The following is a 13,828-nucleotide window of genomic DNA, read 5'->3' on the forward strand; positions in this document are numbered from 1 at the left end:
TGAACTAACTAACTAACTACTCGTCGTTTTCATGTTATGGGGCAATACAACAAACAACTGGCAATAGATCGACTGACTAACTAACTAACTAGCATTCCCATGTCAACTGGCAAAGTAACAACCAACTAGCAACAGATCCATCAACCGCCCAACGTTTTTGCATGATCCAGTTGTCTGTTATCTAGCAAAACAATAAACTGTCAATACCTTAATAAATTCACCCACCAACCAGCTAACTCATTCATTAACCAATAAAGCAACAAACGTATTAAACAAACCATCGCACAGAAACAAAATCAGTAACTGACCATCCATAGAGTTACAAATGAGCTCATGTTTTTTACTGAGGCTCTGATGTGACGCAGACAAGCGTACATGTTTACCTGATCTGATAGAGACGCTTGGTATCTCTTGGTGATGTGCCTCCTCATTGTCTCCCTTACAGACTTGACTTTCTTGCCCAGGGAGATGCGTGCTATCTGAGGGGACCTCGCGCCGTCTTCGTCTTCACCCTGATATGTCGAGAGTCAAGTCAAGTTGATTCAACAAAAACTGACTTCTCGTGAGTTTGAATGATATTTTAGGACGCACGGTGTGTTGGGCTGCATGCACTGAGCGGTTGGTGAGGTCAAATCCCCCAAAACTGCAGGCTCTCTGTGTTTAGAAAAATGGATACGGATGGAGTCAGTGGAATTGAAAGAAAAACGAAACAAAGTTTATGTCATGAGGTTAACTTAAAAGCTAACATGACTGCGTGCTTCCGCTAACTGACTGACTAACCCCATGTTGGCTGAGCAGGCGATGTCGTAGCCCTCCGTCCGTGACCGATCGAGCCATCTTGGCCTCCTCTCCACCGTGATCCTCCAAGATGGTGTTGCTCGACGCTTCCTCTTCGGGCGTGTCCCCATGCGGGGTGCCGCCGCTGGGAGGGCTAGACTCCTGGGCTTCTGCGATGCCCAAGTTGGCAGAGGAGCATGACGTGGTGAAGTTGTCCTCATTGTAGCCCAGCTGTTCCTGCAGAGCGGATGCCAGCGAGTCCACGGGACAAATGCTTGGCTGAGAAAATTCCGTGGATTCTATACAAAAATATGAAGCAAAAGATCCAGTATACCAAATACGTTTTGCGCTATGCTTTATGTATGCAACATACCTTCTCCGCCAGTCCTCCTGGTCTGGTCGATCCTGATGAGTTTCTTCTTCGCTTTGCGTGTGGAGTTAACCAGCTTGTGAAGCCTTCTGAACGTCAACCATTCTTCTTGTTCCGAATCAGACAGCTCGGAGAGCTGGTAAAGACGAACAGAAGAAATGATTCTTTCAATCACCAAATTGTCAGGTGTGCCGGGAGCATGTCAAAGAAAATGTTCTCGGTCTGTTGGAATGCTCAGTCTGGCACAGCATCATCTGCCATATTACAAAACACTGTAGACTGCACTGGCCTTGACATGAAAATCAAGATGTGCCAGTTTTAATGCCAAGCGCATGTGTGCTGTCTACAATGACCGAGATTTTCACCGTAGGCCTAACTAACAAACCAACTGACAAGCGGATAAACTAGCTAACAGAAAATATTTGTGATCCTTCTAAGAAATCAACAAACCAAAGAATTGGATAACAACCTATTACACTTTGCAACTTAGCCCACTTTATAAATACCCAGCTGATGACTAGCCAAAAAAATATGTTTGTGCATGTCACCCTGCTAGCAAATGAACTAACCAACTGATCGGCTATTGGGTGATAGAGGGACATCCTTCCAATGAACAGTAATTAACTACTTGCATGCATGCATACATGCATAAAATGTGTGCGTGGCTGACATGACAGGATGCTGTTGGAATGTGCTGCACAATAACAAGAGAATACAAGTGCACCACTGTGGCACAGAGCTGAGAGAGGGCTCGAGAGGGGGACTGATAGGGGGGGTTTCACGGGTGAGGATGGGAGGGGTGGGGGCAGCAAGGGATGTTAAAAAAAATCCCCTAACTTTCTTTCGTAGGCAGAGATAGTTTAAAACAGGCAATTGAATAAAAATCTGGCTAATATATGGGATGGAACAATATGGTGAAGACATTTTTTTTTCCAATGTCGTCAAACAGACACTTGAGTATTTCAAAGACTTACATCGTCAATCAAAGACTCGTTGGTAGGATGACAAACGTCTGAGCACTCGGATGGTTCCGACCTGCATTTCTGTCTCTTCTGCATCTCAAACTCCTTCAACTGTGCGCACATACAACAGAAAATATTGCTCCAGATCCACGTTGTGCTTCTATTCTGTGTATACACTACATACACACCACACACAAGTATATTAATTATAATATGTTCAAAAAGTTAGGATGTTACCCGAGCCAGGGCTTCCTCAATGGAGATCATGTTCTCCTTGACCATCATCATCAGCTGGATGCGCTCTTCATCGCTCATGGTGATCTCGCTGGCTACGAAGCCCACCAAATCACCTGGCAGGTACACACACAAACACACGCACACACACACACACACACACACATAAAGATTGTCAAATGTTTTGGATCTACAGGGGTCCCATCATAATTCAAAAGTCAACTTAAACATAGCTCTTAAATGAAAAAACAGCTTTTTTTTTTCCTAATTATAAAAAAACCAAAAACAGGACATTGTTTCAAATTGACCGTGCAAGAAATGCACTTCATTTACTGGCTTGATCACAAAATGGACACAATTATTCATCATTAAATTCCAAAGTAAAAGCAGATGTTTGCAAATGATTTAGCTGGAAAGAAAACAAAGATAATCAGATTGTTTTCATAGGAAACTAAATAAATTTGAGACGGCTGTTGAGAAATTGACCTCGTCCAATAATTCCAAAATAGATTAGTTTTCGATTAAACAGAATAATCATTGCACTTCTAAACCAATTTTCCCAATGTTAAAATTGCATTAAAGGTGGTAATTCAATGTCGAATTATGGTTATAATGGTTGACTAGTTACTATTATTAACTATTTATATTAGTATTATTATTTTCTTATGTGTCCAATCTACGAAGGTTTGAAATTTGGGAGTGTTTAAATGAGAGACAAATGTGAGAAAATGTTAATTCCCATCTGAAAAAAAGCGTTGAGTTTATTGTGAGGGTTTTCACAGTCTTCCAACGTTTCTAATAATTGTACAAAAATAAAGATGGCTACTTCTAGAATTTCACCTATCATGGGTTATTTTTTAAGAACGTAACCCCTGCAATGAACGAGGGACCACTGTATTTGAAACCAATTTTTCTTCGACTGATACCAGTACGAGTATTTACACAGAATCTGTGACTTTATCAATTCAGCTTTCCGTGTCTCGTGGAAAGATGTGGACTGCACTTCTTAAGCACGGAACTTCTTACCTTTTGCAAGGTGGCGCGTGGCAGCTCCTTTGGGTGTTTTTCTGAAAGTGTTCCAAAATGATTTGCTCTTTTTCTTGCATTCCCATTTCCCTCCGGTTGATCCATCATCCGAAGGGCTGGACTTGTGGACGGGAAACCTACAGACACGCACAAATCGAGTTCAAACGCTCTTTTAACACATCAAACGTAACTAAATGATACCTTTTATCCACATTTATTCTCTTCATCCTTTCAGTGTTTTGTTGCGGGCCATCAGAAAACAAAACAGCGATACTTATCAAAGGAGAAAAAAGGAGAGGCTGCGGCCGCTCTCCATGGATGAACACATGAGCTCGCTTGGGAAACAAAAGAGGCTTTCCCCCTTTTGGACTGGAGCTTTTGCAGCAGTGACAGTTTTAATTTGAAAGCTGCATTCCTCTCACAACTCCCGCCCTCCCGCACGCACTTTACTGGAATGAACAGTCAGAATGGAGAAAAATCAACACGAATGGCCAAAACAAATCAGTGACTTCCAACAGGAAGACGAACTTGAAGTATGTTTATGATGACCTTAAAAGATTTATATTTTTAATTAAAAAAGATCAATAATTTAATCTAATTAAAATTAGAGGCATCAAAATAACAGATGAATTGCGATCAATTGATTACATAGTTAAAGATTCATGTTTTTTTTAATCATGTTACTGTGATTTTCTATCTGAAATGTTACACTTTCCTGTATGCTGATGAGATCTGTTTTAAAGCCTTGGCCGGCTTCTTGCGCTTGAGTTGTTGGGGGTTGGAAAACAAAGGTCAATCACACCCTGAAGTGGACACTTGATAGGCTGTAATTGTGCATAGCAAGTTGGCAAGTTCTGGAGCAGAAGGAAGACGTGAAAATGGAAGAGCGCGCCAGAGTTGTTGGTTCAATGAATGGTAAATTTACTTTAAAGAATGGCCCAGAGGCCCCTTAGATAAAAATAGGCATTCTTTGTAAGAAGGAGCTTGCTCACTGCAGAAGCATCACAAGCGTAGCCTACCGCATAATAGTAAAGCAGTCAGCCGCTATTGCAGACACAGCTAACGATAGCAACAATGATGCTAACATAGTGAGCTATAGCAAAGCTCTTTGCCAAACTCAAGGACATCGTGCATATGAACAAGATTAAAATTGACAAAATGAACAACAAGCACTTAAGACTAGTCTCAGACACAGCAGAAGACAATGTTACAACGGCATCTGTTCGGAAAAAATAACTGACGGGAGCAACTTTTTGCTTCTTGTAAATCAATCATGTGATCCGCCACAAAAACACAATGTATCTAAGTATCTAAAAACCTGTTAAGGGTTTTTCACAGAACCTTTAAGGCGAGATTAATTAAATAAATTTGATTTCTTAAATAAGCTCTTTCTTTATCTCAATAGAAATAATATAAATAAATTACAGATGTCACAATGAGTCAGTTGATGTTTCGAAAGAACTCTTCATATTGGTCAGCATCCTTTTGTGTGCTCCCCATCTTAATAATCTTCCTGTGACTCACCAAGAGGGAACAAATGCAGGAAAGACAAATCCTAGTTTGGGAATGACACGAACTCACACACATATACACACACGAGCATCACAGGGCCAGCAGGAAGTGAAGTGTCTCCACACGGATGACAGAGCACATGACGAATTGATATCTTAACGCAGACATGGATGGAACAACTGCTCTTACTTTTACAGCATGTTGCAAGAATTGTGTGAACAACAGTGCCTATTAGATGATTTTAGACCTGATTAATGTAGACCAGAGATTTATACCTGTACATTGCTTTAATACAGACTAGAAAATGGGAGACCTATATTTTTTTTAAATTGATGGTTGCTTGAGTTGCATAGAGTTATGTACAGTATTTGGATTAAGTTTTGTAGTTAAGTATTGAATGTTGTTTGAAGGAGTTGTTTGCCGTAATTGTTCTCCTTTAAATACCATAAAAACAGCAATGTTTTAAATTTCCGAATTTTCTAAGTGTGTCTCAAGATGTAGAATTCTTGAGGAAGGTGCATATTTATCAAGATAATTAGTTGGGGGATGTGATGATGACTCTTGATAAGAGAATCTTTGCATTCAGTTGATTGTTTGAGGACAGAGATTATCTCAAAGTGGCCTCTCAGCAGAGGAGTTCTTAAAATTGAGATAATTGTTTTTCAGTGAAGAGGGTCATTTTTTATTTCACACTTAAATGTAATTAGCGGAGTTCCTTACTTTCTGTCTGTCTCCGGAGTGGACGTGCTGCTGCAGAGTCCAAGAGATTCCTTTAAAACAGGAATCAGGTTTCAAGTTTTATCACTATCATAAACATGCCATGTTTCATGTTTTCATTAGCCTGTTGTACGTGGATGATGAAGAAATTAATTAATTTAATCCTTTTCGGAATAAATATCTATATATACAGTCAAATGTTGCAAAAGTGAAGCATTTTGAACATTTCCAGATGCAGCGCGTACTGTAAGAAAATGGAATGTGTTTGCTGATAGTCTGGATATCATCATGTGGTCAAAGTTGGATCATGACACAGACTAATCTTACCAACATGGTCGCTGACGCTGACACATGTGGTCTCACCTGAATCTGAGAGCGCAGCTCAAGCGATGCAGCTGCTGAGTCAAGCTTTCCCTGAAAAGCAGGAAATGGGACAATTCACTTCATGCTGTCACCAAGTTAATACTCTTCTAAACGCCATTGTTCATTGTACAAGATGGGTTTCAAGTGCCCTCTGCTGCGTTTACCATCACATCCACATCTGGCACCAGTCGACGTTGGCGTAGCTCTTCCATCCTTTCACACACGTCGCTGAAGGAGGTGCCGTAATAGCGAGAGTACTCCCGGGCCAGATCATCAAGACTACCCACAGAGCCATCCTGAAAGAACAAGAAAAACAGTGCGAACAATGAGCAATGTGCTAACAAGTCATTGTTTAAAACAAGCGTCACTGGCCAGCAGGAAATGAAAAGATAAGGGCTCATTGTCTGGCCCCCTGACCTATGTGTGACGCAGCTGTGACGCGCACTACACTCTCTTGAGCACTCAGCAGGCCAACACTTAAGAGCACCATCACATGGATTTCTTGAAGATTTGAAGTTTACTCTCAAAATTAAAAAAGAGAATTACACTTTGTGTATGTACAACAACCACGTAACTTAGATCAGCCCCTTATTTTAATGCTAATGCTAAAAAGCATTTGCAATTTAATTAACATATTGAAAAACAATTACAGTACTCTGCCCTATTTGCTCTCTACAGAATGACTAATATTAGTGCCGTACTGATGAGATATGATGTGAGTGTGCAGGACCTCTGTCTCACAGTTTTTTGGTTTTTTTTTGGTCTCAGTTAAAAAATAAAAGAAAAACTGGGTCGATCCAGGTTGTAAGTTCCTACAAATGTGACGTAGTAGCTCAGCAGTTCTCAAATGGGGGTACAATTTTCCCTGGTGGTATGCAAAGGCAATTCGGCAGGTTTGTGAGATTTTAATCAGGTTTCTGCAAGTATCAGCAAAACGAATTTAATGATTTGGTTTGTAATGCTGTCACACTTTAACAGCAAATAAATTGGAACATGAGGCAAACTGTTATAATGACTATAAATTGTATATGGATGTGCATTATCATTACTGAGGGGATTTTTCAGCAGACAAGAAGGAAATAAAACACATTATGTCACATGCTCTATCTTCTGGAGCTGCTGAATATAATACCTAGAGAAAATGTAGTTGCAAAGTTTTACATATTTGTCTCAATCCAAAAATGGCTTTAACTACCGGTAATTCAATTTACTGTATGCTGGTTAACTTTCTATTACTATACAAATACAGTCACCATAAGAGCTTTCTTAGCATATGCCAAAGTCTCGAATCCTACAGTGCCAAGAAAGTATAATGACAGGATCGAACGACTAAATACGACTGAATGTTGATGACATGTGGAAACAATCATTTATGTAAATTTATCGAGTCCAGAAAAAAATATTTATAGAATGAGAAGAAACTATCTTTGAACCACGAACAAACAAACAAACTCCTGCTACTTTTATGACTGCCTGTTTGAATGGGTGAGAAAAGTCATTGGCCCTCAGGGGCCACGTGAATCTTTTGTGTGTCCGCGAGATGCTGAGAAACGTGACACCCTACTCTCCTTTTCAAGCCTTCTGCGGTCCATGCGTCATGCTGTACTTCTTTTTTTGGCTTACGCACTATTCATTTGCAGGAAAAAAAAAATAAGGCTTCCGTTTCATGCCGGCTTGGTTTATTCCAAGCCATAACAAGGTCACTGGAACCATGCTTACGTTTATTAGCACCATCATGTGGGCTGTGTGACAAAGGACTGTTTATGCCACCATGTTTTTGATTTTCAAGGCCATTATATGGCCTAGGGGGCAGCTGATGAATGGGGCCCCATTTTCGGGCTGGTCACGAGACCCGCAGAGAGGGTTTTTGCTCATTTGCATATCATAACAGTCCAAAATGAAGCTCGGGAGGTATCGGGTCTCGGGGTGAGGGTGGGGGGTGTTGTTACCATTACTCACTGATCCAACAAACTTTTCAGGAAGGAAGACTGAGGAGGTGCATTTTAGCTGTTACCGAAGTGTGAAGTTTGACACCGGACCAGACCAGTGTATTTTTTGGCAGCCACATTAGTTTTATCTTTTAATGAAAATTTATATTTTCACATTTTAGCCCCTGAGAGATTTAGTCAACAAACATTTAAAAAATATTAATATTTTAGCAAACACACATCATCATGTGTTACATTATTAATGTGGACACAAAAACAACTACCATGTTAAAAAAAATACTGTACAATAGTTCTAACCACCCACCCTGTACTTAAACTTCATTGTCCTTCTGAGCAATGACTGATGTTATAATATATATGTAGCTGACTTTGTTTCTATTTTTGTGTGGGAAACAGCAAAAGACTTGAACCACAGATGCACAATCATACGTGCAAAGCAGTCTGAGAGAGCCCACTTCACAAGGTTCAACTTTACATCATTCACAAGTTTAAATGAATGTCATTTTAAGCGTACGCCATGTAAAAACCACACAACTCTTCTGCACTTCCAAGAATTTGGAAAAAAGCTGCCTGTCTTCACTCCCATAATGGTGCAAATGCCCATTTCTACCTGTGCACAACAATGAAAATACCAAAAGGAAAACTTCGTCCATGCATTTTGCACTCAACATGCACTGGGCACGAAAATAGGACAAATTGTCAGAGTTGCTGTGCCTTTAAGTTCAAATGAACATTGGTGTGATGAGCCTACATTTTGAAGGTCTGACAGACAAGACACTAACATCTTTGTTCAGTGTCATTTCAGCAATGAAAACTCACATGTCTCGTCACCGTCACGTTATTGCGATAAAAAAAAAACAGCATCAATTAAGTCATTTCGTTATCATTGACGAAAACAACACTACTTTATCAGACTTTAAAAAAAACTTTCAGCACAACCCTAAATCTTCATAACTCTTCAAAATACTCAAAATGACCGAAATCCCTTTGGCTCAAAAACTTTTCCAATTCTCCCAACAAAATTCCTTTTTCACCTTCAACGTTTCAAACTCCCTGTTCATTCATTCACTGACAATAACATAATTTAGGCTTAACTGGGATGCACTTGAACAAGTTTGGATTTCAACCCTCTCATTCCATCACACGCAAAAGAAAAAAAAAATTAAACTCACCACAAGCGGCATCCACTAGTTATCTGTTCTTCTCTTCCCTGCTGCTCTGCATTGAAACTTCAGAAAGATTGCAGCTAGGGAAGGACAATGAGCTGAAAGGAAGGAGTGAGTGTGTGTGTGTGCGTGTGTGTCCGTGCTAGAGACTGTGCGTGTGAGACATAGCTGTGGGGAGGCACTATTGGGTGGGGCTGCTCCTTTTCCAGCTGCAGCCCCGCAGAGACGGCCCTGACTCACATGTGCAAATAAACCACTGCTTCACCACTACATACTGTACTGACTGTGTGTGCCATGTCGAGGGCCGGTGTGTGTTTATGTGCGCAGTGAGAGCACAGCCATGTGTTCCGGCTGACTGTCGACCACTTATGACTCCCTTGGCCAGTGTAAAATGTTCTCATTTTTGACCCTGCGCATTAAAAAGACATAGAGACGGGAAGTGTTCAGACCTGCAACTTAAGTGAGTGGAGTATAAATACAATGGTTAAAACAGAGTACGACAACATTATAAATGTGCCAAAAACATTATGGTTAATTATAATTCAGTTGATGTCAAGATGTTTTATACCGGTTTGTTGGACTAGGAGGTATGGGGAAAAACAAAAACAAGATAGGGATATGAGCTATTTCAAACAAAATCGAAGTTTCAATTTGAATTGATTGTTGTTGTTGAAATTGTATTCAAGATGCTGGGTTGGCGTGCAGTCCCTTCAAAGAGCAGCAAGGTTAACATGCTTCTATTTTGATTATACTATTGTGAAGGGCTTAAAAAAAAACAGTATACAGGAAATCACATATATTAGAGAAACACGAAAACAAAAATGCCCAATATGAGTCTTTGAGCTGTCTGCCTTTGTCAACGCTAAGCTAACACGCGTGCTTTCGCTTGCCTTTAATGGACACTTTGCCCTGCCAACATGGCCACCCCATATACTTGTATCTGTCCAGATCTATAGTAGTATATACTGTATATCCATAATAACAGCGATATAACTCGGAAATAGGTTTAACATTGCTAACGCCTGCCCGCCATTTTCTGTCAATAAAATTCAAACTCAGGTAAGAACAAATCTGTTAAATCAAAGCTACACAGTGGAGCTATCAATGCCAACTATTATCATGTCAAAATTATCCATCTTCCCTATATATATATATATATATATATATATATATATATATATATATATATATATATATATATATATATATATATATATGGGTAAGCTTTTCATAATTATATACACTATTTAGGCCAACTTGTGGATGAAATGCATGTAGCATGTAGTCTTGTTAGCCAAAGTGCACCTAAGTTTGGGCGATCAATGCAGACATGAACAAATGTCTGCATTCTCAATGTCATCAAAAGCCTATGTTGTGTGGTTGTTATAAATAGACAGTAATTGTCGGTTTATTGTGACAATAAACTTCAACGGTGAATGGCATTAAACAGAACAATTTATGTCTTATCAATTGATGTACAGTATTTGTCATGTAAACATTTGACTATACTTTTGATAAATTAAAAAAACAACAGCTATGCATTATGGGATTTTATAAATGACGTATTGGCAAGTTGTATCATACATTGTAAATGAAAACAAAATGTCAAAAATGTCTACTGGACAAGAAGCGGAACACATTCAGGCTTTGTACCAGAAGGTGGCAGCAAATAGTGCCTTTCAGTCAATTGAACTACCACAGCTCTATTCTCCAGTCAAGAGGATGGAGAAAAAAAGTCAGTGCAACAAAGTGGCAACACACCGATGGACCTTTAACCAGTCATGCAATGTGAGTATGCACAGTATTAGGTCTTGACCCTAATGCTCCGAGATTGTGATGAACTTTTCCATTAAAACCCCTTGACCTCAGGCCTCTAATCTTGACCTCGAAAAGAAAATGGGGCAACAGCGGGAAGCAACAATAGCGATCACGGACAGGCAGGAGATTAAGTTGATCTGCAGATGCTTTATGGGAGGTCAATGGTGGCCAAGACCTTAAGTTGCACTTACGCCCATCGTCATGGGTGGGTCATAATGAGCAGTGACCACCCACTAAGATGCAAGTGCTCCACCCTTTTTCTACTCCCCCGTCCACTTGAGGCACAGATCTCCAAATAGAAATTTTATTGTTTAAAGTTGATCAAATATGTGATCATAATTACCTTCCCCCCCATGCATTTCATGTATCCCCTTCTTAGACTGAGCTCTGTCGACGGTTCTGGCACTTTTTTTCCATCTGGCGACACAGCGGCCAACAGCTCGGCATCAGACCCTGATCTTTTCCGATCACCGTCAAAATGTTCTGGCTCGCACCGGGAATATCATCTGAGCTTCGATCCCTGCAGAGTTGGCGGGAATGACATGATAGCGGAAAATGTCAAGGGGAGGAATTGCCTTGAGGTAAAACCTGACACTTGGGGAATTGGACCTTAGACCTTGATACTTTATGGTGATCTTGAGATTTGAGTGCCCATACTTATTTTTGAGATCCAAACAGTCGGTTGGCCGATTCTTGGCCTTGATCTGAGGGCAAATTTAACATATGAGCACGCATGGTGGCAGTAACTTGACTCGATGCCCAATGGCAACAGCTATTTGTCAGAATTAGTAAATGATCTTCGATTCAACATGTTTATTGATCGCCCTTAGTTGAAGGTTACTGTCAAACTAAACACAAAACCGAGAATTACATGTTGTTTATTTAAAACAATCACAAAGATTAGCCTTTCTGCTATCTTAATGCTAACAGACGGAATGGAAACACCATGGGAAAGGGGCTATAACACTTAGCATTTCTGTGGCAGTGAATTGTGATTCAAAGACAAAGCTGCAACACATAGACAGACCACTTACACATTTACAGTATCTATCATTGTCAGTGACGCCAGTAATATCTTGATAATGCGCTATATTATATCATAGTATCCTAGTTATTGGGGGAGATACTAGTAAGCTAACATGCTAATGTGTAAGCTAATGTGTATCGAAGTCTCCGTATGTTACTATTTGTAATTTTCTCCCAAAATAATACACAAGCTCTTTTTTTCTACTTTTTGCATTAGCATTATTAAGAAATGTTTTTTTTTTCCCCCTCTGTCACACCAATAGTATTAGCGCTTTATTGAAATCTATTGGACGAGAGTCATCAGACAATTCTAACTTTCTGTCATTGGTTATGAATAACTTTAAGAGAATTTCTAGAGAATATTTAGCATTGACAATGAAAGAGTACAAATTTAACTACCGGTAATCCAACTAGATCAGGATTTGAATTTGTAAAATATACAAGCAAAAAAAAAAAAAAAGCGTGGATGGGAACCAGCAAGGGAAGCAGATTAAAGGGAATGTGAGGGACACTCTTAAGTAGATTAAGAGGGCAGACAGAGGCACAGACCAAACCTTTTGTCTCTACCGTTAAATCTTGCATATCTGATCGGGGAGGTTTTAAACAAGGACTCTCATTTAGGGACCCGTCTTCGGACAATAAAATGTGGCATGATTCAGTAGTGTAATTTACTGCAGTGGCAGACCCGCAGCATCTGGATTGTCCCGACTCTTTGGAGCATGCTTAATGCAGCCGCGCAAAGGCCAAACAGAGACGCTGCGCTTTTTAAATGTCATTTAAATTACATGCATGGAAATCCAGCCTTCACTAAGGTGGCTGTGAATGCAGCAGGGAGGCCAGATTTTTCCCACCTCATGGAGCATTATTAATTAATAAAAGAAAAAAAATCAAAAGCTATCATGTTAGCTGGATCTAAATGACAACCAAATAGGTATGTGGGATTTTAAAAGAATTTATAGTTTTATACCATGACAGAAACAGTTCGGTAAGTGAAAAGTTTTTCAAATGAATTGAAAAGTAATTAAAGCATGAAGCAACCTATAGCTGAATTCTGTTAAAGTGACTACACTGCCAAATGTAGTTTGTCTTTATTTTAAATAAAACAGTAGATACATGATCGATTTTCTGGAATTGATCAAATGTGACGACAAATGTAGTTGCAGTTAAAAAAAATTCAGACACAGCTGGTACATCAAGTTAGAGGGGTTGAGAACTTGTGGTCGAGGATACCTATTCCGATTACAGCCACTTGCATCACCACCATGTGGAAATCTCAGCATTGCCGACAAGACAGATCGGCCCAGACGCTCCCGTGAGGCACGTCGGCCTGGGTCAAGGGCGACTGTCAGTCATGAAACATGAGACGATGGAGCCGCATGAACGGAGGCGGTGGGAAAACAAGAGCTGGTCGGATTAGGTGAGAAAAAAGAAAGTCTGGAGTCATTTTGTCTCAAACACTTAACCACTAAAAATGCTGGGTTGTTTTCTTTACCCAACCACTAAAAATGCTTGGTTGCTTTCTTAACCCAATCACATGGTAGCAGTGGGTTTTGTGCAAACTGGGTTACTTTGACCCACGGTTGGGTAATTATTTTGTCCGGGGATATTGGATTTGAATTTGGTTTACCAAGAACGTAAACACTAAATGCTTGGCGTGCAAATGTGCAGTGACAAACTTGAATGGTGATCTAGCAATTTGGTGGCATTCTACTTTATAATAAATAGGAAGTGATTTAGAATACAGCCATGGAGCACTACTAGTATATAATGAATAGGGAGTGATTTAGCATCTAGTCAAACAGACTTTCTACGTTAGCTTGTCAGATCGAGCATTTCATTCCCTACTGGGAGATTCTTATCCGCGAACAGTATGTGCTGATATACTGCAACAAAACGAGACAAGAGCGC

General features: G+C 39.9%; 1 protein-coding gene across 4 annotated transcripts in view; it reads right to left on the reverse strand.

The window, feature by feature from the left end:
• The window catches only part of sash1b (SAM and SH3 domain containing 1b), a 30,475-nt gene that overhangs the window by 5,345 nt on the left and 11,302 nt on the right, over positions 1 to 13,828 (reverse strand). For 2 of the 4 annotated variants that reach the window (XM_088433108.1, XM_088433107.1), the window contains exons 3-12: positions 6,126 to 6,257; positions 5,962 to 6,012; positions 5,602 to 5,651; positions 3,370 to 3,506; positions 2,347 to 2,459; positions 2,122 to 2,220; positions 1,151 to 1,283; positions 781 to 1,076; positions 592 to 654; positions 384 to 512 (exon numbers count right to left, since the gene is read on the reverse strand). In XM_088433108.1, coding sequence (XP_088289234.1) covers positions 384 to 512; positions 592 to 654; positions 781 to 1,076; positions 1,151 to 1,283; positions 2,122 to 2,220; positions 2,347 to 2,459; positions 3,370 to 3,506; positions 5,602 to 5,651; positions 5,962 to 6,012; positions 6,126 to 6,257 — 1,203 coding nt within the window. Of the gene's footprint in view, positions 1 to 383; positions 513 to 591; positions 655 to 780; positions 1,077 to 1,150; positions 1,284 to 2,121; positions 2,221 to 2,346; positions 2,460 to 3,369; positions 3,507 to 5,601; positions 5,652 to 5,961; positions 6,013 to 6,125; positions 6,258 to 9,082; positions 9,198 to 13,828 lie in introns of those variants that run through there. The other 2 variants (XM_088433110.1, XM_088433109.1) reach the window with 2 other exon arrangements.

Source organism: Hippichthys cyanospilos, chromosome 14 (assembly GCF_059441005.1).
Source record: "Hippichthys cyanospilos isolate Australia breed blue-spotted pipefish chromosome 14, RoL_Hcya_1.0, whole genome shotgun sequence".
NCBI classification, from domain to species: Eukaryota; Metazoa; Chordata; class Actinopteri; order Syngnathiformes; family Syngnathidae; genus Hippichthys; species Hippichthys cyanospilos.